The 21,521-nt window shown below is 34.6% G+C and overlaps 2 protein-coding genes across 7 annotated transcripts; one reads left to right on the top strand and one right to left on the bottom strand.

Annotated features, from left to right (window-relative positions):
* Positions 1-1,210: 1,210 nt before the first annotated feature.
* Positions 1,211-6,825, bottom strand: LOC104899962 (vacuolar cation/proton exchanger 3). 5 transcript variants are annotated; one of them, XM_057396363.1, is made up of 11 exons: positions 6,623-6,825; positions 3,876-3,943; positions 3,734-3,762; positions 3,445-3,641; positions 3,095-3,310; positions 2,763-2,885; positions 2,338-2,454; positions 2,110-2,163; positions 1,900-2,037; positions 1,706-1,796; positions 1,211-1,584 (listed from the first exon to the last, which is right to left on the bottom strand). In XM_057396363.1, exons 1-11 carry the CDS (start codon positions 6,623-6,625, stop codon positions 1,526-1,528), a joined length of 1,095 nt encoding a protein of 364 aa, XP_057252346.1. In that variant the 5' UTR covers positions 6,626-6,825; the 3' UTR covers positions 1,211-1,525. The 5 variants fall into 5 exon arrangements, with proteins under 5 accessions (XP_057252346.1, XP_057252344.1, XP_010685562.1 ...); XM_057396361.1 differs by lacking the exon at positions 6,623-6,825 and adding an exon at positions 4,114-4,446; XM_010687260.4 differs by lacking the exon at positions 6,623-6,825 and adding an exon at positions 4,114-4,442 and having other exon boundaries at positions 1,900-2,016.
* A 3,757-nt stretch (positions 6,826-10,582) lies between these two features.
* Positions 10,583-15,010, top strand: LOC104899960 (uncharacterized). 2 transcript variants are annotated; one of them, XM_057396336.1, is made up of 6 exons: positions 10,583-10,869; positions 10,961-11,109; positions 11,234-11,282; positions 12,070-12,212; positions 14,711-14,820; positions 14,858-15,010. In XM_057396336.1, the coding sequence occupies exons 1-5, from the start codon at positions 10,821-10,823 to the stop codon at positions 14,789-14,791; spliced, it is 471 nt and encodes a 156-aa protein (XP_057252319.1). In that variant the 5' UTR covers positions 10,583-10,820; the 3' UTR covers positions 14,792-14,820; positions 14,858-15,010. The 2 variants fall into 2 exon arrangements, with proteins under 2 accessions (XP_057252319.1, XP_010685559.1); XM_010687257.4 differs by having other exon boundaries at positions 14,711-15,010.
* The last annotated feature ends 6,511 nt before the right edge of the window (positions 15,011-21,521 follow it).

Below are 21,521 nucleotides of genomic sequence, written 5' to 3'. Positions count from 1 at the left end.
AAAATCTTCTGACCAAAAAATAATATTAACATAAGGTAACAGATGATGTAGCTCAAGCTTAAAATCCTCCTGGCAACCAAGTCATATAGTTGAATAGTTTCATATAATATAGGATGAGTTGGTGTTATGGAGCTGCACTTACATGCACTTTTTTCCATGGACTGCAAGCATATATATTTTAACAATTAGCATATTTCAGAGCATTTAAAGAAAAAAAGTTCTTAACAATTGCTTTCTTCAGATACTCCAATTCATTTGATTTTAGGGTTTGTTTGGCGATCAATAATTGGTTGTTGTTTATTGGCGATTTCACTTGGCTTGGTTTGGCTTGGCTTGTTTAATCAGTTGTTGTGTTGATTATTTATATTGATTGTTTGGTTGTTTTATAAATAGGTTGTATTGACTATTTATGTAAAATGTTTGGTATAATTAGTTGTTAGTTGGACAACAACCCAAAAATAAGGAGAGAAAACTATTTGGTTTTCATTTTGGCTTGAGAGTCATCTTAACAAGCTTATATAAATTATCATAGTAAATTGTAATAACAACGAAGTATATCACAAGGACATTTTGTGTAACTTTGGGAAAAATTAGACTTTTTTTGGATATTTTTCATAAAATCAAGATTATATGAGAGAGTTTGACTATATATTTTCCTATATACTATTTACATATCATAGTGACAAATTAGTAGTTTTTACATCTTAACATATAGAAATATTATTGTTACCGAAACACTTTATTACACTTGAAGTATTCGTGATGAATTCAAAGTAGGTTTAGACATGTCGATCCTTCATTTTAGGCCAAACCATGAAATATTCATAAACATTAAGAGGATGTTTGGTATAGAAAAATTTGATATAGGATACGGATTCAAATAAGCGTTTCCGTTTCTAATTGTAACAAATACCGTTTCCGTATGAATTCACAATCTCTCAATTTGTTACCCTCGTCAAACTAGTGGAAATAAATCACATTTCCTTCCTCAATCATAAACCTTTCAATTGTTTCCGTTCGACTAAAATACCAAATAACTATCAAAAAGGTAACAATTATTATTTCTATTTCCCCTGCTTATCCAAATCCATTCCATTCCGTTTCCATTAATCATACCAAACGTCCTATTAGTCACATACACATGTTGGGCACAAGTAACAAGTCAGAGTAAGAAATATAGTGTTGTTGGCTATTTTGAGGAATATTGTACTTTGTTTTAAGAAATATAGTATTATTTCCATTGTTTAACCACATATAAAGTCAAAAGCAAACTGAAAAGTTGACTAACCAATTACCAAACAACTAAACAAGTACTTAATCATCTTTTAATAACCTTACATTGCAAATATAGCTTTACCCACAGAATCATTACTTATTTGATACCTTTCAATCTTTACCCACAGAATCACACTTTCATCATCAGATAGATCCCACCTTCCAACTCAAATTTAGTTGGGACATGAATATCTACAGAAAAATTTACAAGTAATATCTTTAATTGAGGCAGACATAAGAGTTGACAAAATCAAGCAGCAGAAAATCCAACTGATGATTCGAATCCTGATCCAATGAGATTTCCTTGATCTAGCACAGATTATATAATACAAAGCATATCAGTAATATACTACAATGCTCTAGTATTTTATATGCTTTGCTTATTTTTTGTCCCACCCAAACTTCGGGTGCGTTTTTGCAATGAACTTACCTATTGTAGATGGAAGTACCAAAAAGCTTGTAGCGATAACCATGTAGGCAAAGAGAAGAACCGCCCCTTTCATGTAATGTGATGATCCATCCTGTACGAAAGTAATATTTTACGTTAAGAGCTAAAAAATAAAATTCTAAGCTAAACAGCGATATAACGTGAAGATAATGGAAAGATCGTGGTTAGCAACGAACCTGCAAAGTAAAGGCTAGTATGAGTACTGAGACTGCTAAAGAACCGGTTTCCAGGACGGTTAGGCTGAGATCCATCTTGATATGCATTATCCATGCGACAATCACGCATAAGGGAACCTGAATTAACAAGATGGGACTCTAATTTTAGATTGAGAAATGAAATGAGAAGAAAATTGTGTTTGCTATTCATGTCTAACTCTTGAGTCTTACTACAAAAATTGAAATTTGGGTGGCAGAGCCCAAGGCAACTCCCAGAGATATGTCCTGTTAAAATACATAAAAAAAATTATAAGTATAATTTAGCTAACGCAATAACAAAAGTTCTGTAAAGGGACTGGAGCAGGCTACCATGAGACAAAAGATCATCTTTCTAAAAAGATTCAAAAATACAAGATTTACACATGACATTCTAAGAAAGTTGCGTAGTTGAGATCATACCAACTTGTTCTTATAAGCAAATATGATTGCACCTGCATGTTCTGCTGCATTTCCCACTATAGGTAGCAAAATTATGCTTAGAAAGCTAATGGGAATTCCCCAAGAGATGGAAGCAGCCTGTTTGAAAAGATTTGGGGTCAAGACTTTGATTGGATGTATAAACAAGTGGCAAGTGCATATAAGATGGATGCAAAATGAAGTTTGAGTAGCTTCATGTTCATGTTACTCGGACTCTCATTTCACTCAAACACCATTGTGTCATATCCTCGTTACTCCAACATTGAAATGAAAGATTTAACACTTCATTTTGGATCAAACTTGGGAAATTTTCATACAAGAGCCAAGTCCGACATTTGACATGTATTAATATCCAAAACTAGTATCCAAGACCAACATAGCTACCTACACAGTCAACACAGATGTACCTCAATTGTGCCCACAACGAATTCGGACAGCAAAGCTATCACCGCTGTCATGCCTACCAACCAGCTAAATGCACTCCAAAAACCTATCACGGCTTTATCATCTTCATCATTTTCATCAAGATCCTGAGTATTTTCACATTGAGCAATCAGAATGTTTTTGTATACACATAAAAGATCACAAATTCAGGGGATTTCAGTACAACATGCAAGAATGGAATAATCCAATAGTTTATTGGCATCACGAATGTCATATCTAAAATCATCGGTTAGTCAGAAACAAACCTAAAGTACTTTACAAATACAATTTCAAATAGTAAGAATTATAAAATTACCTCTCCTGAATCAAATAATTGCTGGTGAGTCTTAAGCTGAAAAAACAGATATGCCATATAAGCCACAAGCAGTACGACGCTGCTCACTCTTGATAGCAGGAGTATGGAGTTGGCATGGGATGTCCCTGCAGCCTCCTCAGAGAATTGAGAAAGCAATGGCAGTGCATGACAAAGAATTCCAAGCAAGAGCAGAAGCACATTCACATCAGCCTGGCTCTGTTATCAGAAAAAAGAAAAGGAGAATCTTAAGAGCCAATAACTTTTCTACTTTCAAGTCAAAATCTCTACAATTTAGTTTCTTATATGATATGACAGACACAAGCCAGTACAAATTGATTTTCATGTCTTACCCTGTCAAATTTTTGCTCTTTGCTAATGTTGGCCAAGCCACCACAAAATAGAGAAGAACCAAGAACTAGAAGAAGGTTTGAAAGAATTGATCCCAAAAGAGAGTACTTTAGCACAGCTATCTTTCCTTGCCAGAGTGCAAAGATGGCTATTATCAGTTCAGTTGCATTGCCACATGTTGCATTTAGCAGCCCCCCAACTGCAAGTTCCCCAAATCTTATTACTCGACCACTTCAATAGATTTCAAGATGCAAGATATATATTAAGACCAAGCAACGAAACTAGGTCTACCTGTTGAGCCAGTATAGTATGCAATTTGCCTTGGATTTGACATGCAAAAGGGCAACCCAAAGAGAAAAATGATAAAGGCATTAATTTTGAGTATCTTAAGGCATATGGAAACAAAAGTTTTTAAAACATAGTAGTAACATACTCGGTAAGATAGCTAACTCTCTCCGCTAAAGGGGCAAGTCCGAGTAAACTGAAAGCGAAGACCCATGGCTGTTAAGATGCAAAATCACAAAATTATTACTTGAATGAAGGTTACAGAAAACTTAACATCAATCAAGGAATAAAAAGAACTCTAATGCCTAAAAGTTGTGTGAGAAATAGCATTAGCATCTGCAAGATCCAAATTTTTACCCAGCATCTATGAAAGAAACTACACTTACTCTTCCAAAATTGTGGTATTGGGCCACAATGGCGAAAGGAATGGCCACAAAAAGAATACAAATCTTCGTTCCAAAGATAACCTCTTGAAGATTTATCAGCATTTGCCTAAGCAACAAAAACCTGATGTTCAACCCTAGGGATGGATTCGATTTTTTCCTAAGTGATGATGATGACAAACTATGTGCCGTCTTAATAACTCTTGACTCATTGCTTGAATCAAAGATGATTTCATTTTCTACATCCCATGCCTCATTAGAACCCATTTCTGTGATTACCCCTACACACTTACGCTACGTAATTACTAGGCTTGCAGTATTTCTTTCAAACAAGGTAAGCAGAATTTTCACTTGGTCTGTTACAAACTAGTATACTTGTTATTGTATGAGTGTGGTATGTGAGTAAAGACAAAAGTGCAATTTCCTGGAATTTTCCTGCCAATTCTTTCCTATTCCGGAACGGTTTTCCGGCAAAATATCTCAAGCTGGGATTTCTTTTGACCTTTCCTCAGGCTATACCGAAACGTAAATTATCTCTCCCTTTTTTTTCCCTTTTTCTTGGGAACAAGGAATCATTGTTACAAAACTTGCTTATTAAATGCATATGTTACACTAATTCACTTCTCAATGTTTTTAAGTTAATATGTAAGTTTCATCTATATTTAGTTCTCCTTCTCTTGTGCCCATTCATACAGGATCTTTTCCACATAACAAACAAGATAAACTTTCAACAATGAAAGGGAAAGACGGTTCAAATACATAAACTACGGACCAAAAGTAGCCTTCTTTATCATTTCCTCTCATCAATCTCGCTTTAAGTAGCTGATATGCTGTGCACTAACTTGAATTGCTTATATGGCAATTATCTACGTAATTAGCTCCCTACAGAATTCGAGAACCATGATTATATTGTCAATATATAGCCATTTTGTAACAATACCGTATTTCATACAATTTGACAAATTCAAGTTCAGTGTTTCCAAGGTTAATTTCTCATTTATTTTCTTACAACAAATTTCGCCGCCACCTAAAAAAACTCCATCCTCGCTTATACTCACTTGGCCCTCAAAGAACCATCGCAGACACTATTCATCAAATATGTGAAAAGAATTGTCACATTATTCAAAAATTGCTGTGAATGATGGTTGGATTTTTTGAATACCCCCACTTGATAGATACAATAGAAAGAAGGTGGGTGAACACATCTATTCCAAACGGTCTCGTAACAAAATCAAGTCAAATCCTTCACAGTGATAAGCGCAAACAGTGTAGTAACTATTTCCTTGCAAAAGGAGTACATCATACAAAATAAAAGGACTCAACACTCCAGTCACATTATAATATAGGCTCTAGCCAGTTATAGAACAATATGTAATAAATTTCACTAGTTATGCTAAACAAGGAGTAGAACACCAACTCTCTTATATCATTTCACAATTGGCTAACTTTATTATTTGAAAATATTAGCTAATTTTTCTAATTCCATATTATTTGTTACTTAGAATATAGGTGTACACGTACTATTATTAATATTATTAATCGATGTAAAATACAACAAAGCTCTAATCCCAGTATGACAGGATCAAGCTCTAGACCCAGTATGACAGATTCAAGCTCTAATCCCAGTATGATGGAGTCAGTTGTACAAGTCAAAGCACTTTTCTTTTCTTTCGTGTATAGTAGACGGAATTCAATCCAAGATCACGATTACCACCCACACTCATTATACCAACTAAGCTAGCTGACATACACTGATACACATATAATAATAATAATACCAATTAATTGTCCGTTTTATCTACCAATTAATTGTCCGTTTTAATCCGTGTTACTCCGACACCTTTCATTTACCTCAAAAACGGGGTGTCGTGTCGGAACACGACACTTTACTTGGATACTTCATTTTAAACTGAAAACTTGACTTTTTTCTACAAAATAGCCGAGTCGGACACTTGGACACCCGTATCCAAGTAGACACTCAATCCGTGCCTGATTAACATAGGTTTTAATTATCAATGTAATAACTAACAGTAGCACCTTCCAAAAAATCATTCTTACCTTCACCAGATAGAAGGGAAAGAGAGCTTGTCTCTATCTTCTTTAACCTTTATCTTCTTTCTCCTAAATAGGGAGTACTTGATTACTTCTACATGAAATACTACTGTGATTACTATCAGTTACAAAATGAGTAATTTCCTAGAATTTTCTAGGGAATTCATTTACTTCCTATATCAAGAGTTTAGAGACAAAATCAAAACTGCCATATTTCTTTTTCTGTTAGTGTCATGATTTATGAAAAACCCAGAAACTAACAACAGCAGAGAGATTAACAATCGTAAAGTTTACAACTTTGAAAATGAAACTTCCACCTGAATTGACAATTGCACTATATTATGAACTAGGAAGCAAGATAATTAATGCTCCCAAAGAAAAAACAGAATTACAATTTCAATGCTCCATGATTATCAAATGAAAAGTCCAAAAGTTATCAAATTAGAAGTAATAAACTTACCATTTAAGCCTGATAACTGACTGTGATTGATAAAGATTGTATGTATATCTCATGATTGTTGGTGCAAAATCAGTTCGTAAATGGTAGTAACAATGATCAACCTCATAAAAGCTTCCATTAGCATGTGATCTTGGTGGAATGTGGTTATTAGGATTTAGGTATGGAGATAAGCTTCTATCTTCTGGTAAGGAGGTTTTTTTTTTTATATATTTTTGGTATTTTATCCTAAGGCTATGTTTATTTGGACTTATTTTCGATTCGCTTCAATTCTATTCAATTTAGTTTAATTACTCTATGCAATTGAGGTGAGGTTCAGTTTAGTTATCTCTACAATTCAATTTCTCCCGATTCAGTTTAGTTATCTCTACAATTCAGTTTCTCCCGATTCAGTTTAGTTAACTCTACAATTCAGTTTCTCCTGATTCAGTTTAGTTATGTTTCTCCTAAGTGTTGTATAAGAGCGTCTTATCATAATTTAGAGACGTATGTATTATACATATTCTCCTACAACCTACAAGGATCGCTTATAGAGTTATGTTACAAGTGAGCCCATTTTCCAAAAGTAACCTTTTTAACTCATAGAGTGACCTTTTGAACTTATAAAGTGATCTTTTAAAAGAGTAAAAATAAGGTGCACTTACGCTTATTTTATGGTAATATTGTTTCACACAATACTTAAATTCTTGTATAAGATTGTCTAACATTTAATTAGCTATCAGACAAAGTCTAATGGGTCGATTTATAATCAAGCCCAACATCATCCACCATCTCGCTCCACACACGCATGTCTCCTACTCCCTTATCTCTGTTATATAAGCCAAGAGGTGAGCTACGGTGTCCTCCTGTAAGATTATTTTTCTACTCTTCACTTATTAAAAAATGCTAATTATAAAATATTTAATTCATTCTTGATCTATATTGATGTGTAATAACTAATAAGGAAACTCAAAATTGCCTAACTTATAATAAGATGTAATGTACACATAAAATATTTTCCAAAAAAATATGCTTAAAAAGAGATATTTTTGATTGAAAATTAAACTAATCTAACTAAAGTAATTCCAAATAATTAAAAAGTAAGAACTTTTCTAACTAAACTTTCAATTGCAATTTCAAAACACATACATTAACATAAACATACCCAAAAAAAAGGAGCATTCTCATCTTTTTGTTTTTGCCTTTTATAATTGTCTTATGTCAATTAGGATAATTTATCATTTTATTTATTTAAAAGCTCATAGTTGTCATTTGTTTTAGTTGGGATAATCCATCTCATCATTATTTAAAAATATATTCGTAATTCAAATATATCAAAGAAATAGACTTATGGTGCATTCTCTTCAACTTATTGGCCCTGAACTTATTGGATCTTATCTGAACTGAACTTATTGAACCTGAACTGAACTTATTGGAACTTATTAAACCTGATTGGACCTGATTCAACTTATTGGACCTGATTGGAACTTATTGGACCTTATTGGAACTTATTGACCTTATTGAAACTTATTGACCCTAATTGAAACTTATTAGACCTTATTGGACCTGATTGAAACTTATTAGACCTTATTGGACCTTAAACTTATTTGACCTTATTAGACAAAAAAAATTGACCATTAATAACATAAATATAACCCCTAACGTAAATACTACCACTCAAAACTTATTATGAAGTAATAATTATTAAAATTCGTCCTTTAAAATAATAATTATTATTAATTATCTCTTATGATAATTAATTTAACAAAAAAAATTTACTATTTATATATTTGCCTATACATAACTTTGACCACTAATATATATAGTACTCTTGTTTTGATTTTATAAAGCATTAGTGGAAAATCAAAAGTTGATTAACATTTATTGCTAACAAGTTAAAATTGGCACATATGAAAAATTCTTACTCCACTTTCATTTATGTGAAGATAGTAGAATGCATTAACTCCTTATCTCTCACTCTATATTTATATCTTTCATTGTTATTAGTAACGAAAATATGTTATCTCTAGTTATTTAAAGCTGAATTGCAAAATATTGTAATTATAATGATTATTATTGTTAACCTTAATTATTTTACCATGATTATAATATTATTTAATAATAATATAATCACCTAACAGTAATATGAATAATAAAATAATAGACAATAATACAAGTATAATACTATACATTGTGGTACTTTAATAAAAAATTCTAAGAATAATATAATCAGTTAATAGTAATATGAATAATAAAATAATAGACAATAATACAAATATTTAATAAAATAATAGACACTAATACAAGTATAATACTATATAGTCATTGTGGTACTCTAATTAAAATTCTCATAATAACATAATGGACAATAGTACAAATGTTTATTGAACATTGACTATTTGGACCTTATTAGACCTTATTGGAACTTATAGGACCTTATTGGAACTTATTGCACCTGATTGGAACTTATTGCACCTGATTGGAACTTATTGGACCTTATTAGACCTTATTGGAACTTATTGCCCTTATTAGACCTTATTGCAACTTATCTGAACTTATTGGACCTAAAACTTAATTTTTAAAGTTGAGGAGAATGCACCCTGATACCATCCAATTTCTCAATGTAATGTTATGCAATGAATTACACATATATTAAAGAGATTAGCATATACTTCCTCCGTTTCTAAATAAGTGCAACATTTCTTGTTTGCACGTTTGCCAATGCATTATTTTAACCATTAATATCTTCAATGATCAATAAGTAAAAATTATAAAAAGTTGATATTAAAAAAATTCACATTCAGACGAATCTAACAAGATCCCACATGACTATGTTTTTTCCTAAAATGTAAATCACTAAAGCTAATTAAAGTTTAAACTGTGAATAGCAAATACTATGCAAATGTTGCACTTATTTAGAAACAGAGGAAGTATTATTTTATAATATCAACTTGTAGTACATTATGGTACACGTTTATTTATCACAGTGGAAAAAGTTGTGAATGATCAAATTAAAATACAATAAAACAGTATAAGTTCATTTAGTGTTTTTAATGTCAATATTAATGTTAATATGTCTTCGCACGCATCGCGTGCATATGAGACTGGTAGTTATAATTTTGGGGTTAAAAGTTACAAATTTTGGTTTAAAAGTTAACATTGTTTAGGAGGTAAAAGCTACGACGTTGGTTTAATAGTTAAGATTCTCTAAAAGTTATTATTCGAGGGGTTACGATTTTTAGAGGTGGCAAACGAGTTATACTGGTCGGGTCATAATCAGGTAAACTTTGCGTCCGGGTTCGTGTCCATATCAAGTCCATGGGACTTTCGGTCAGATCGGTTTTTAATGTCGAAAATGAAAAAACACATATAAGACTAATGAGAGTAGGTTAAATAATTAATACACATTGGATAAATCATTTGTAGTATTTCATGATAATTTTTTCCTTAAATTTGTTTAAAAAGTAACTAATATAACAACTTTTTTGGTCATCGTTATCAGGTCACTTCCGTATCGGGTAGAATCGCTTCTGCTCATATTCAGGTCTATTTTACTTTTGTACCCGGATTGGGTCGGGTCTAGTCCGATTTTCCTAGTCCGATTCTATTTCGGGTCCTTATTTTCGGGTTGAACACGGGCCTCAATCTGGTTTTTCGAGCCGGGTCAACGGAAACAAGTCTATTTTGCCGGCTATAATAATTTTTAGATTAATGGTGATGGTTCATATTGATGAATCCATTTGGATCATGTTCGTGTCTATTTTACTTTCGGATCGTTTGTTTCGGATTTCAGTTCTATTTGGGTCATTATTTCTGTAGGCCACGAGTCTCGTGTCGGGTATTTTGGGTCAGACAAATGGGTAGTCTATTTTGCCGACTATGACGATTTTTAGATTAATAGTGAAGGTTCAGATGTTAGCATGTATGACAATATGACATTAACCGTCTTACAATAAGCTTATTTTCATATGGTATGACGAGATACTTACTATTTATTCTTCACAATAAACTTAATGAACTTTAAAAAAAATCTCACCAATTGCAAAAAAATGCTTTAGAGGAAAGTGTATGGTGAACTGGAAAAACCATTCAAAAATCAAAATCAATAGAGAAGATACTACTATTATTGATTTATTTCCCGGGAACACCCAAATCATATATTCTCTCTTCGTCGGAACCCTAATTTCCGATACCGAAAACCCTAGAAAATTGCAATCAAACCATGGCCGATAAACTGGCCCCAGACAAGCTCCACGCATTCGTTCACAATGGTATCCCTTTCTCTCTCTTCGTCGATTATGAATTTAATCGATTCATTAGTTTGATTGCTCAAATTTCGATTTTGTAATCATAATTTTATAGGCCAAAAAGTTTTTGAATGGGATCAAACTCTGGATGAAGTGAACATGTACATTGCACTACCTCCAAACGTGCCAACGAAGCAATTTTATTCCAAAATTCAGTCTAAACATGTCGAAGTTGGGATTAAAGGCAATCCTCCTTATCTTAGTGTTAGTATGAGCTTGATTTTACTGCCTTCCTTTGATTTGACTCTTTTTTTTTTTGAAGGAAATGTTTGTTTGATTGTTGCTGATGTAATTTTGCTAAAAAGTAATTTTGCTGGGTTTTTTTTAGCATGATTTGCAGCATCCTGTGAAGACAGACTCCTCTTTTTGGACGTTGGGTATGTATTTGTTTTGTGTATTTTTTCCCTTGAAGCTCTAAATTGGTGTTTTGATTTTGAAGTTCTCTCTAATGAAGTATATGATGATTATTGAGAATTGGTCCAACTGTGGTGTGATAAAGAGGTACTGATGTGATTAGGAATACAACAAATCATATCAGTCGGAAATTCATCAAATTGGTTATCTAGTATTTAGCTATGATTTTGTAGAAGTCCAAACACCTAACATGTCAAATTGGCAATTGGCAATTGGCTCACACATATAAGAAAAGGTTGACATATGAGCTAATTTGTGGTCGGTATTGTTGTTGAGGCTTCCTCCATTTCCCAGGGGGTGATTGTCATATCTTTTTTTGATAGCAATGAAATAGCTAGGTAAACAGCCTTAACTCTTTTGATTTCAGCTGTGTTAGAATCTTGCTTTTAGGTGCGTAGGCTGTAGAGTATATGTGTTGCTTTTGTGACAAGGTACAACTTGCTTACAATCAGAGGATCTTTTGTGCCGAACTATGTGCTTACAATTTTAGGAGACGGCTTAAAGGTTAGCTTAATCCTCACAATTTTATTTTATTTTTAAAAAAAAGCTTACAAAAACTTTTGAAAAGGAGAGCAGTTAATGTTAATAAACTTATGTGATTTGCAGTTAGCTCCGTGGAAACATGTAGTAATATCTATGCGGCTGAGTTTGGTTATATGCTATGTTTTCGGTCTAATATGCAGAATCTATATGTATTTCTTGTTTGAGTGCTAGCTTTGCATGATTCTATGTTGTCTTCATGAATGTCAGAGGATGATACGATGCATATAACCTTGCAAAAGAGGGACAAAGGCCAGACATGGTCTTCACCTATTGTGGGTCAAGGTCAGCTGGATCCTTTGAATGCAGATCTAGAGCAGAAGCGCCTGATGCTCCAACGATTTCAAGAAGAGGTCATTTTCTATAATCTCACTTTGCTAGTTGTAGACTTGTAGTACTGCAACAGTTATGCTTTTTAAGTGTGTGTACTTAATATTGGTTATCAAATATCACGAGTTCGAAATTTTTGTGAAGTTGTGAACTCTAAAGTTCTTTTTGGGTTACCTGGCTATCTGTGGTTAATTGGCCTAAGAGAGGGGTGTTTTAGATACTCCCTCTGTTTTTCATATTTCTCCTTTGGAATCTTGACACCATTCATACTTAGAGATAATCTTCTCAATCTTTCTTAATTTATAAGAAAAAATATAGCCATGTGGGGTGTTGTTTGATTCTTCTCAAACTCTCAATTAATACTTTATTAATATTCAGCAGTTATAATTTTTACTATTATATAATAAAAAATATTTAAGTTCAAATACGTCCATATGGTAGACGCGCACAGGAAAGTAAGAATGATAAAAAAACAAAGGGAGTAATAGGCATAGCTTTACGAGTTAGTAATAAGTGGCTTGGAGAATAAGTTAGCTAGGATAGAAACTATAAAAGTAGAGGATATAAGAGAAGGGAAGGTATGGAAAATTATTGTTCATAGTTTTAGTAGTTTTCTTGTGAGAGATTTAAGCCTTTTGAGAGCTTGAAATTATCTTTTATTTCCTGTAATTTTCAGGTTATCAATTCAAAGTCCATTTTCACTCCTTAGTCATTTTCATTAGATTGTTTCAGCCATGTCAGTACATCATTGTTTTAACTTTTAAACCTACCTATCTATTGTTCCTCGCAGTTTTATAGCTAACTTTGGATGAGACAAGGCCCATGTTTGAGTTCTAATCCCCATTATTGCCCCAATGTTTTAATCCCAATTACTCTACCCAACTCAAAATCCAACCCATCCAACCATCTACTATAACCAGTTACCCCTACCTGCCCATAATTAATCCTGTCCACCATTTAAAAGCCCCTTCCAACCTTTCTCCAAATATGTCCTACTCTTCCAAGTTCCAACCCAGCAAATTACAGTCCCCGCCGGAAGACCACTCACCTCACCCATCATCCCATACTCCATGATAAATCTCTTCATCTTTATCCCAGGGGTAAGCCGCTGATGGGCCTTTCATCTTACACCAATGAGGAGTGGCAAATCACACCAAGGTTTGATGAATTTTTCGACAGTTCAAGCAGTGAGACTGTGACGAATATAGCTACTCGGTCAATATGAAGATGATTACCATCCACTTTTAGAGCAAGGTGGAAGTTTTTTTTTTAAAAAACGGACCACGGTGGAAGTTTGGACGGTCGATACTGTAATGAACTAATGCAAAGGGTAGGGGTATTTTAGGTGTGTCAGTTAGCTTGAGGATTAAGTTAAAAGTGTTAGTAGGGAAGAAACTCTATGAATGGAATATATTAGGGAGAAAGAAATTATGCCGAAAATGTTGGAGATTTTAGTTGTTCGGTTTTGGAAAGAAACAAGCCTCTTCAAAGCTTGTTACTATCTTATGTTGCTGTAATGTTCCAGATTATCAGTTAATGATCAGTTTTCTTTCTTAATCTTCTTTAGTTAGCTTGAGGAATAAGTTTAAGTGTTAGTAGGGAAGACTATAAATAGAATATATTAGGGAGAGAGAAATTATGCTGAAAATATTGGAGATTTTAGTTGTTCGGTTTTGGGACTTGGGAGAGAAACAGGCCTCTTCAAAGCTTGTTACTATCTTATGTTGCTGTAATGTTCCAGATTATCAGTTAAAAGATCAGTTTTCTTTCTTAATCTTCATCTTTAATCTGCTTTGGAGATGTCAGCTTATTACACTAACCATTAGGAAAAAAATACAATGTGTCTTTTCAGAGAAAAATAGAACAAAAGAATTTTATCTTTGGTGCTCTTACGATCCATTTTGGGCGTGTTTAAGCCTTTCCCATATTCCGCCATAGGTGGGATTTTAGAGGCTATCCATGGGGTTTGTGTTACATGAGTTGTATAACAATCCTTTGTAATAATTGTACAATGCAAAAAGGTTAGAAGGCCACTGCGGGCTATGTAGAATCCTAAGACGCTAAAGTTGTAAGCTACTCCTCTAGTTCTGTCTTTTAGCTTCAGTTTCACTCCTCTTACTGTAAGAATTGTTCTAACCTGTTAAGATATACAAGGCTTTGATCGGATTTTGAGTGGTTATGATTGCATTTGGTTAGTGTGTCATATCATTATTACCCGCCACAACACAGTCGGTGCTCTTATATATCCTCATTAGTGCAACAACTGTGCAAGTATATTTTGCATCTTCTCACACTAGAATATTAGATAATAGGTATATCACTATATCAGTGTGAACCATATGTTGCTTGATTGTTATGTCTTTTGGGACTTTCAAATGCTTACCTCGTGTATGCCCGTCTGTTGGACGTGTTTGTTTTGTCCATATCTTCAGATCTAATGACAAAAGTAATGGGAGATCGGTTGGGTAACAGTTTCCGGTGTCATTCAGCTCTCCTAACCCAATGTATTTTCTATCTGCAGAACCCAGGTTTTGACTTCTCGCAAGCACAATTTAGCGGGGACTGTCCGGATCCAAGGACTTTCATGGGTGGAATCCGCTAGGTGGTCGTCCTGCATGCTGACGAACATCTTTTTTTTTTTTTTTTTGAGGGGTGCTGACAAACATCTCTTACATGTATGATTTGTATCATCTCAATTCTCAGTAATAAATGATTAAGCATCTTTATCCTTTAACTGTAAACATCAATTGGTCAAGAATACTTGATTCCAGATAATGACCAACTTCAGTAATGCTAATTTATCATCAGTACTCATTTTCCAGCTGCTTCATTGTTTTTTGGCTTGTTGCTCCGCAAAACACCACCCTGCTCTGGTGTTTTTCTGCAGAACAGATATCTTTGTCGTCAGACTTTTTAGTAAATTTGTGTTTATCATCTCTTAATCTTATTAGGTTGATCATTGATTAGCAGAAGTTTAGATCAGTAAAAAACATATGAGAAAAACCATGAAAAAATCTGCGATTAAGTATCAGTTGTAAACTTATGATTACTTGAAGTTAGTTGCAGTATAAAACATTAAAACTCCATTAATATGAAATTTCTATTTTCCTTGGATTTTTCACCAAATAGAATTTGCAATGTTTTTGTTGAGATTAGTTAATCCAGCTCAGCTCCTAATACATAAGTTTGTTACAAGTTGTTACAACAGTTAATGATTTTCTGTTATAGCTTTTCTAGCTTCTTTAATACACTCCTAAGACAAGTATAAATAGGAGTATTCAAGGATGAGGAGCTAGCTCATGTGGTAGAGCACTCCCCTCTGATCTCTAAGGTCAGGGGTTTGATCCTTACCCCCAGCATTATGTTGGGGTATTTTCTTAGCATGCTTTGCATGCATTACCAGCCAATGTGCTGGTAGTTCCTACAAGGCTAGTAGCCTTGGTAGGGGTTAGCCCTTGGGCTGACTTAATTTCCCAATCAAAAAAAAAAAAAAAAAAAAAGGAGTATTCATTACAGAAAGACTAAGCTAGAATAATTCTTGTAATAAACATTTCTGAATTCTCTCTGAATTCTTTCTCTCTCCTAAAATGAAAGTTCCTAAGACCTGAGCTCTAAAACTGGGAGCAGTGAAGGTGAAAATTCTCTGTGTCTTCTTGCTCTAAGTTCACATTTTTACATGGTATCAGAGCTGGAAGATTCCACGCTCATAATTGTTGCGATTTCTTCTGGTTTGTTTCTCTTCATCTTTGATTTCTTGATAGAAAGTTTCCGCCATTGTTGATTCATAAAATTCTGGAGAATTGTTGATTTTGTTTCAATTTTATTGTTTCTTGAAAATTGTTAATCGATTAATTGATTGAAGTTTTGGAGATTGATTTTTTATTGAAGTTTTGGAGATTGATTTTGTTTGATTGAAGTATTGGAGATTTCTGTTTTTTTTTTTTTTGAGTTGATTGATTGAATTTTTTTTTTCTGGATTAATTCACTATGGAGAATAGTGTTTCAAGTGGGAGAACAAATGAAACTTCTAGAGTTCTTGAGTTGAATCAAGATCCTAGTACTCCTTACTATATTCATCCAACTGAAAATTCTAGTCATAAATTTGTATCTGAAGTCTTTAATGGTGACAATTATGCATCCTGGAAGAGGTGCATGATCAGAGGTTTGTCTACTAAGAACAAAATGTGTTTCGTTGATGGAACACTTCCAAAACCTTCCTCCATTGATAAAACCTTCACAGCTTGGGTTAGATGTAATGACTTGGTGATAGGTTGGATTCTTACTGTCTTAGGGCCTATGATTGCAAGAAGTGTTTTCTTCTTCAAAACCGCTAGAGAAATATGGATAGATCTTGAAGAGAGGTATGGAAAAACCTCTAATACTGAAATGTTTGGTGTTCAAGAAGAATTATTTGGTTTGGAACAAGGTGAAGAGAGTATTGCTGAATTCTTCACAAAAATGAAAATGTTGTGGGATAATTTAGATGATCTAAATCCACTTCCAAGTTGTGAATGTAGTGGATGTTCTTGTACCCTCACTGCTAAGTTTCTAAAGATACAACAAGACCAAAGATTATTACAGTTTCTCATGAAGTTGAAAGATAGTTACAAGCAAGCAAGAAGTAACATCTTAATGATGAAACCTTTGCCAACCATTTCTCAAGCATATAGGTTGGTTCAGCAAGAAGAAAGACACAAGAAATTGAGTGACATGACAAGTGAAGTTTCTGAGAGTATGGCATTTGGGGCAGACAGGAGAAGATTTTCTGATACAAGAACCTACAAACCACCACATTATACATATGGTTCACAAAGACCACAACAACAATATAATGATAAGTACAATGGAAGGCAGATTACTGGACATAAAAGGCCTTCTCAGTTTTTTTGTGACCATTGCAGAATGAGTGGGCATACCATGGATAGATGCTATAAAATACATGGTTTTCCTTCTGATAACAACAAGAATTACAATCAGAGGAAGTTTGCTCATATGGTTCAAGGTGATGAAGCAGATAATGGTAATGATGTGATTTCTGCAAGCTTCACCAAAGAACAATACAGTCAAATCCTGCACATGCTTGACAAACAGAAGGCCCCTGAAGATTCTGGTGTCTCCCCCACTGAAACAACCCCTTATAGCAGTGCATTTTTTGCAGGTAAAATGTGCTTATTCTCTCATTCTTATGTTGGTTGGATAGTTGATAGTGGTGCCACAGATCACATATGCTATGACTTGTCCAAATTCACCTCATATAAACCTGTTCAACATGCTGATAACACCATCACTGTTCCAGATGGTAGAAAAGTTCCAGTCAGTCACATTGGTTCTGTTCAATTAACTACAAATATAGTTTTGAGAGATGTGCTTTATGTCCCAGATTTTCATTTCAACCTTATCTCAGTTCCCAAGTTATGTGCAGACATGTCTTGTTCTGTGACATTCACATCTGATTTGTGTGTCATACAGGAGCCCTCCTTGAAAAGGGAAATAGTTCTTGGTAAGTTCAAGAATGGCCTATACTATGCTGATGAAGAGCCTCTCCATTCTGGTGCTACAAATGATTCTCATTCTCACCTAGCTACTACTGTTAATAAATCATGCACTGATGATTCATGTGCTTTTGCTTCTGTTACTGATGATATCAAGTTGTGGCATCTTAGACTTGGCCACTTACCTTTTAGCCAAATAAAACATGTAATACCTGGATTACATCACAATAGCATGATTGACACTATTTGTCAAATTTGTCCTAGTGCTAAACAAAGCAGAATGCCCTTTCCTTTGAGTTCTATTAAAAGTACTAAATGTTTTCAGTTGATACATATAGATGTTTGGGGCCCTTACAAAGTTTCTACACATACTGGTTGTACTATGTTCCTCACAATTGTTGATGATTTCAGTAGATACACATGGGTTCATCTTATCAAACACAAGTCTGATTCTGTTGCTGTTTTGGAAAATTTTATACATTATGTTAAGAATCAGTTTGACATGGTTATCAATTGCATAAGAAGTGATAATGCTAAGGAACTTTGTGAAGGAAAAGCTCTTGCATTGTATCTCAAACATGGCATTCAACATCAGTCCAGTTGTTCAGACACACCACACCAAAATGGTGTGGTTGAACGAAAACATAGACACATTCTTGAAACATCCAGAGCCTTATTTTTTCAGTCAAAACTTCCAAGCAAATATTGGGGAGATTCTGTCTTATGTGCCACCTATCTCATCAACAGGATGCCTCTTCAAGTTCTCCACCATATTTCTCCCTATGAAAAACTATATCATACTTCTCCTTCCCTTGATCATATCAGAATTTTTGGTTGCCTTTGTTTTGTTTCAACCTCAAAAGTCCATCGAACCAAATTCGATCCTAGGGCTGATGCATGTGTTTTCCTAGGATATTCATCTCAACAAAAAGGTTATAAAGTTTTACATTTCTCTTCTCAGAAAATCACGGTTTCAAGAGACATTGTTTTCCATGAAAAATACTTCCCATTTCACATTTCTTCTGCTCCTTCATTAACATCTCCTTTTAATTTTTTTCTTCCTGCTACAAACCAGGACCACATTTTTCAAGATCCTTTTGAAACATATCCTACCCCTTCTTCTACATCTTCCATCCCCATTACACCTTCTACTACTCCCTCTGCCATTTCTCCATCTTCTCCCACATCACCTCCTACACCCATCCCATCTTCCACCAATCTTTATGATCTTGGTGAAGTCATCCCATCTTCACCACATCCTGCACCTAGAGTCTCATCTAGACTTCACCAGCCTCCTTCTTGGTTAGCAGATTATGTATGTAACACTGCATTTTCATCTCACTGGTGTAACTTGGTACATTACAACACCATTCCTCTCTCTCATCAATGTTCTATTGCTCAATCCTCCTCTCTCAAAGAACCTGCTTCTTATAAAGAAGCTTCCCTGGATAACAACTGGGTTGATGCCATGAACAAGGAGCTGGCAGCTTTAAGCTCTAACAACACTTGGGATATTGTGCCTCTTCCATCAGGGAAGAAACCCATTGGATGTAAATGGGTCTTTAAAATCAAGCAAAAGGCTGATGGAAGTATTGAACGATACAAGGCTAGACTTGTTGCAAAGGGATATAATCAGAAATATGGTATTGATTACCAAGAAACCTTCAGCCCTGTTGTCAAAATGTCTACTGTCAGAACACTTATTGCCATAGCTGCTCACAGAGAATGGTCTCTATTTCAGCTTGATGTCAACAACGCATTTCTTCATGGGGATCTCCATGAAGAAGTTTATATGACCATTCCTGAAGGTATCCCTCACTCTTCCAGTCATGTTTGCAAATTAAAAAAATCTTTATATGGCCTTAAACAAGCTAGTAGGCAATGGTTTGCCAAACTAGTTGCTGAACTTACTCACCAAGGGTTTCACCAGAGCAAGAATGATTATTCTTTATTTATCAAGAAAGATGGTTCAAAGATTTCTGTGGCTGCTGTTTATGTCGATGACATCATTCTTACTGGGAATGATGTCCCTACTCTTACTCTTCTTAAACAACATCTTCATGACACATTCAGTATCAAGGATTTGGGGTTACTTAGTTTCTTTTTGGGGCTTGAAATTAGTTACCTTCCTACTGGAATTGCTCTTACACAGAAGAAGTTTACCAGGGAACTCTTAGAAGAATCTGGTCTATCCTCTTTCAAGTCTGCTGTTACTCCACTTCCAGTTAACTTGAAGCTACAGGCTGATCTTGGGGATTTACTTCCTGATCCATCATTATACAGAAGCCTAGTTGGGAAGCTAAATTTCCTAACCAATACTAGGCCTGACCTTGCTTTCACAGTGCAAAATCTGAGTCAATTTATGCACTCTCCAAGGACTTCTCACATGGAGGCCCTCAACCATACTCTTAGATACGTTGCTCACACAGAAGGTCAAGGTATATTATTGAAGGCTACAGATCAATTGACTCTCCAAGCTTTTTCAGACTCTGATTGGGCAGCTTGCCCTGATTCTAGGAGGTCCATCACAGGATATGTTCTCCAATTAGGCTCCTCACCTATCAGTTGGAAGTCAAAGAAACAAGCCACAGTTTCTAAGTCATCCTCATAAGCTGAATACCGAGCCATGGCTAGTGCAGCAGCTGAAATATCTTGGATGGTCAGGTTATTGGAAGAATTAGGTGTCTCTCATTTGCAGCCTGTTATTTTACATTGTGACAATCAATCTGCTATTCACATTGGGAAGAACCCTGTCTTCCATGAACGCACCAAGCATATTGATATCGACTGTCACTTTACAAGGGAAAAGGTTTTGGAAGGCTTGATTCAGTTAACATACTTGCCTACTTCTTCCCAGTTGGCTGATGTTCTAACTAAAGTGCTGCCTTCTGCTCAGTTTCAAGATCTTCTAAGCAAGCTAGGCATGTTCACTCCACCTGCCCAGCTTGAGGGGGGGTGTTGAGATTAGTTAATCCAGCTCAGCTCCTAATACATAAGTTTGTTACAAGTTGTTACAACAGTTCATGATTTTCTGTTATAGCTTTTCTAGCTTCTTTAATACACTCCTAAGACAAGTATAAATAGGAGTATTCATTACAGAAAGACTAAGCTAGAATAATTCTTGTAATAAATATTTCTGAATTTTCTCTGAATTCTTTCTCTCTCCTAAAATGAAAGTTCCTAAGACCTGAGCTCTAAAACTGGGAGCAGTGAAGGTGAAAATTCTCCGTGTCTTCTTGCTCTAAGTTCACATTTTTACAGTTTTTGTTTATAGCTCTCTTTGACATCTTACGAGAGGAAGACGCAAATTTATGTTCATTAGAGTTATTTCTTCTACTCATATCCACCGTTTTGAGTGTATTTATTTATTTATATAATTTAAATCGGCCCTGGCTAGAGAAAATAAACAAAATATTAAGATTGTGTATCAGGATTGTCTAAACATTAATTTGCTAATAGTTACAAAGTCCTATTCATCTTCTCCACTAGAGATGGTCACTAATGTGGTTGGGCAGGAAGCTATGGAGGGCCCTTTCGGGAGTGAAGATTGAGCATTGTAGCAGGAGGGAAAACCGGGTGGCGGATGCTATCGCTAAACATGTTCGAGGCAGTCTTGATAGAAAAAATGTAACTAGGATTTTCCCCATCCCCCTAGTTATTGTATGAATGATCTCTTATCGGATTGTAAAACAATGTTTAATTTCGTAATTTAAGTTGGCTTCTATTTTCAAAAAAAAAAAAAAATACAAACAGGACGTCATCTAACAACACAAATTATCTTTCCTCATAAAAAAAAAATCTTGATTCGTACGCCCAAAACGTATCGACAATAACCAAAAG

Source organism: Beta vulgaris, chromosome 7 (genome assembly GCF_026745355.1).
Source record: "Beta vulgaris subsp. vulgaris cultivar EL10 chromosome 7, EL10.2, whole genome shotgun sequence".
Taxonomy (NCBI): Eukaryota; Viridiplantae; Streptophyta; class Magnoliopsida; order Caryophyllales; family Amaranthaceae; genus Beta; species Beta vulgaris.
Note: the sequence above shows the minus strand (reverse complement) of the source record. Positions and strands in the feature narration are given on the sequence as shown.

Excerpts from the sequence above, each read along its gene's own strand:
- LOC104899962 (XM_057396361.1), bottom strand. The coding sequence starts at position 4,377 with ATGGGTTCTAATGAGGCATGGGATGTAGAAAATGAAATCATCTTTGAT. Across the intron at positions 2,886-3,094 it reads AATTATTTGATTCAGGAGAG|GATCTTGATGAAAATGATGA; the intron begins GTAATTTTATAA and ends GAAAATACTCAG. Across the intron at positions 1,797-1,899 it reads TACTAGCCTTTACTTTGCAG|GATGGATCATCACATTACAT; the intron begins GTTCGTTGCTAA and ends ACTTTCGTACAG.
- LOC104899960 (XM_057396336.1), top strand. The coding sequence starts at position 10,821 with ATGGCCGATAAACTGGCCCCAGACAAGCTCCACGCATTCGTTCACAAT. Across the intron at positions 10,870-10,960 it reads CCACGCATTCGTTCACAATG|GCCAAAAAGTTTTTGAATGG; the intron begins GTATCCCTTTCT and ends ATAATTTTATAG. Across the intron at positions 11,283-12,069 it reads CTCCTCTTTTTGGACGTTGG|AGGATGATACGATGCATATA; the intron begins GTATGTATTTGT and ends CATGAATGTCAG.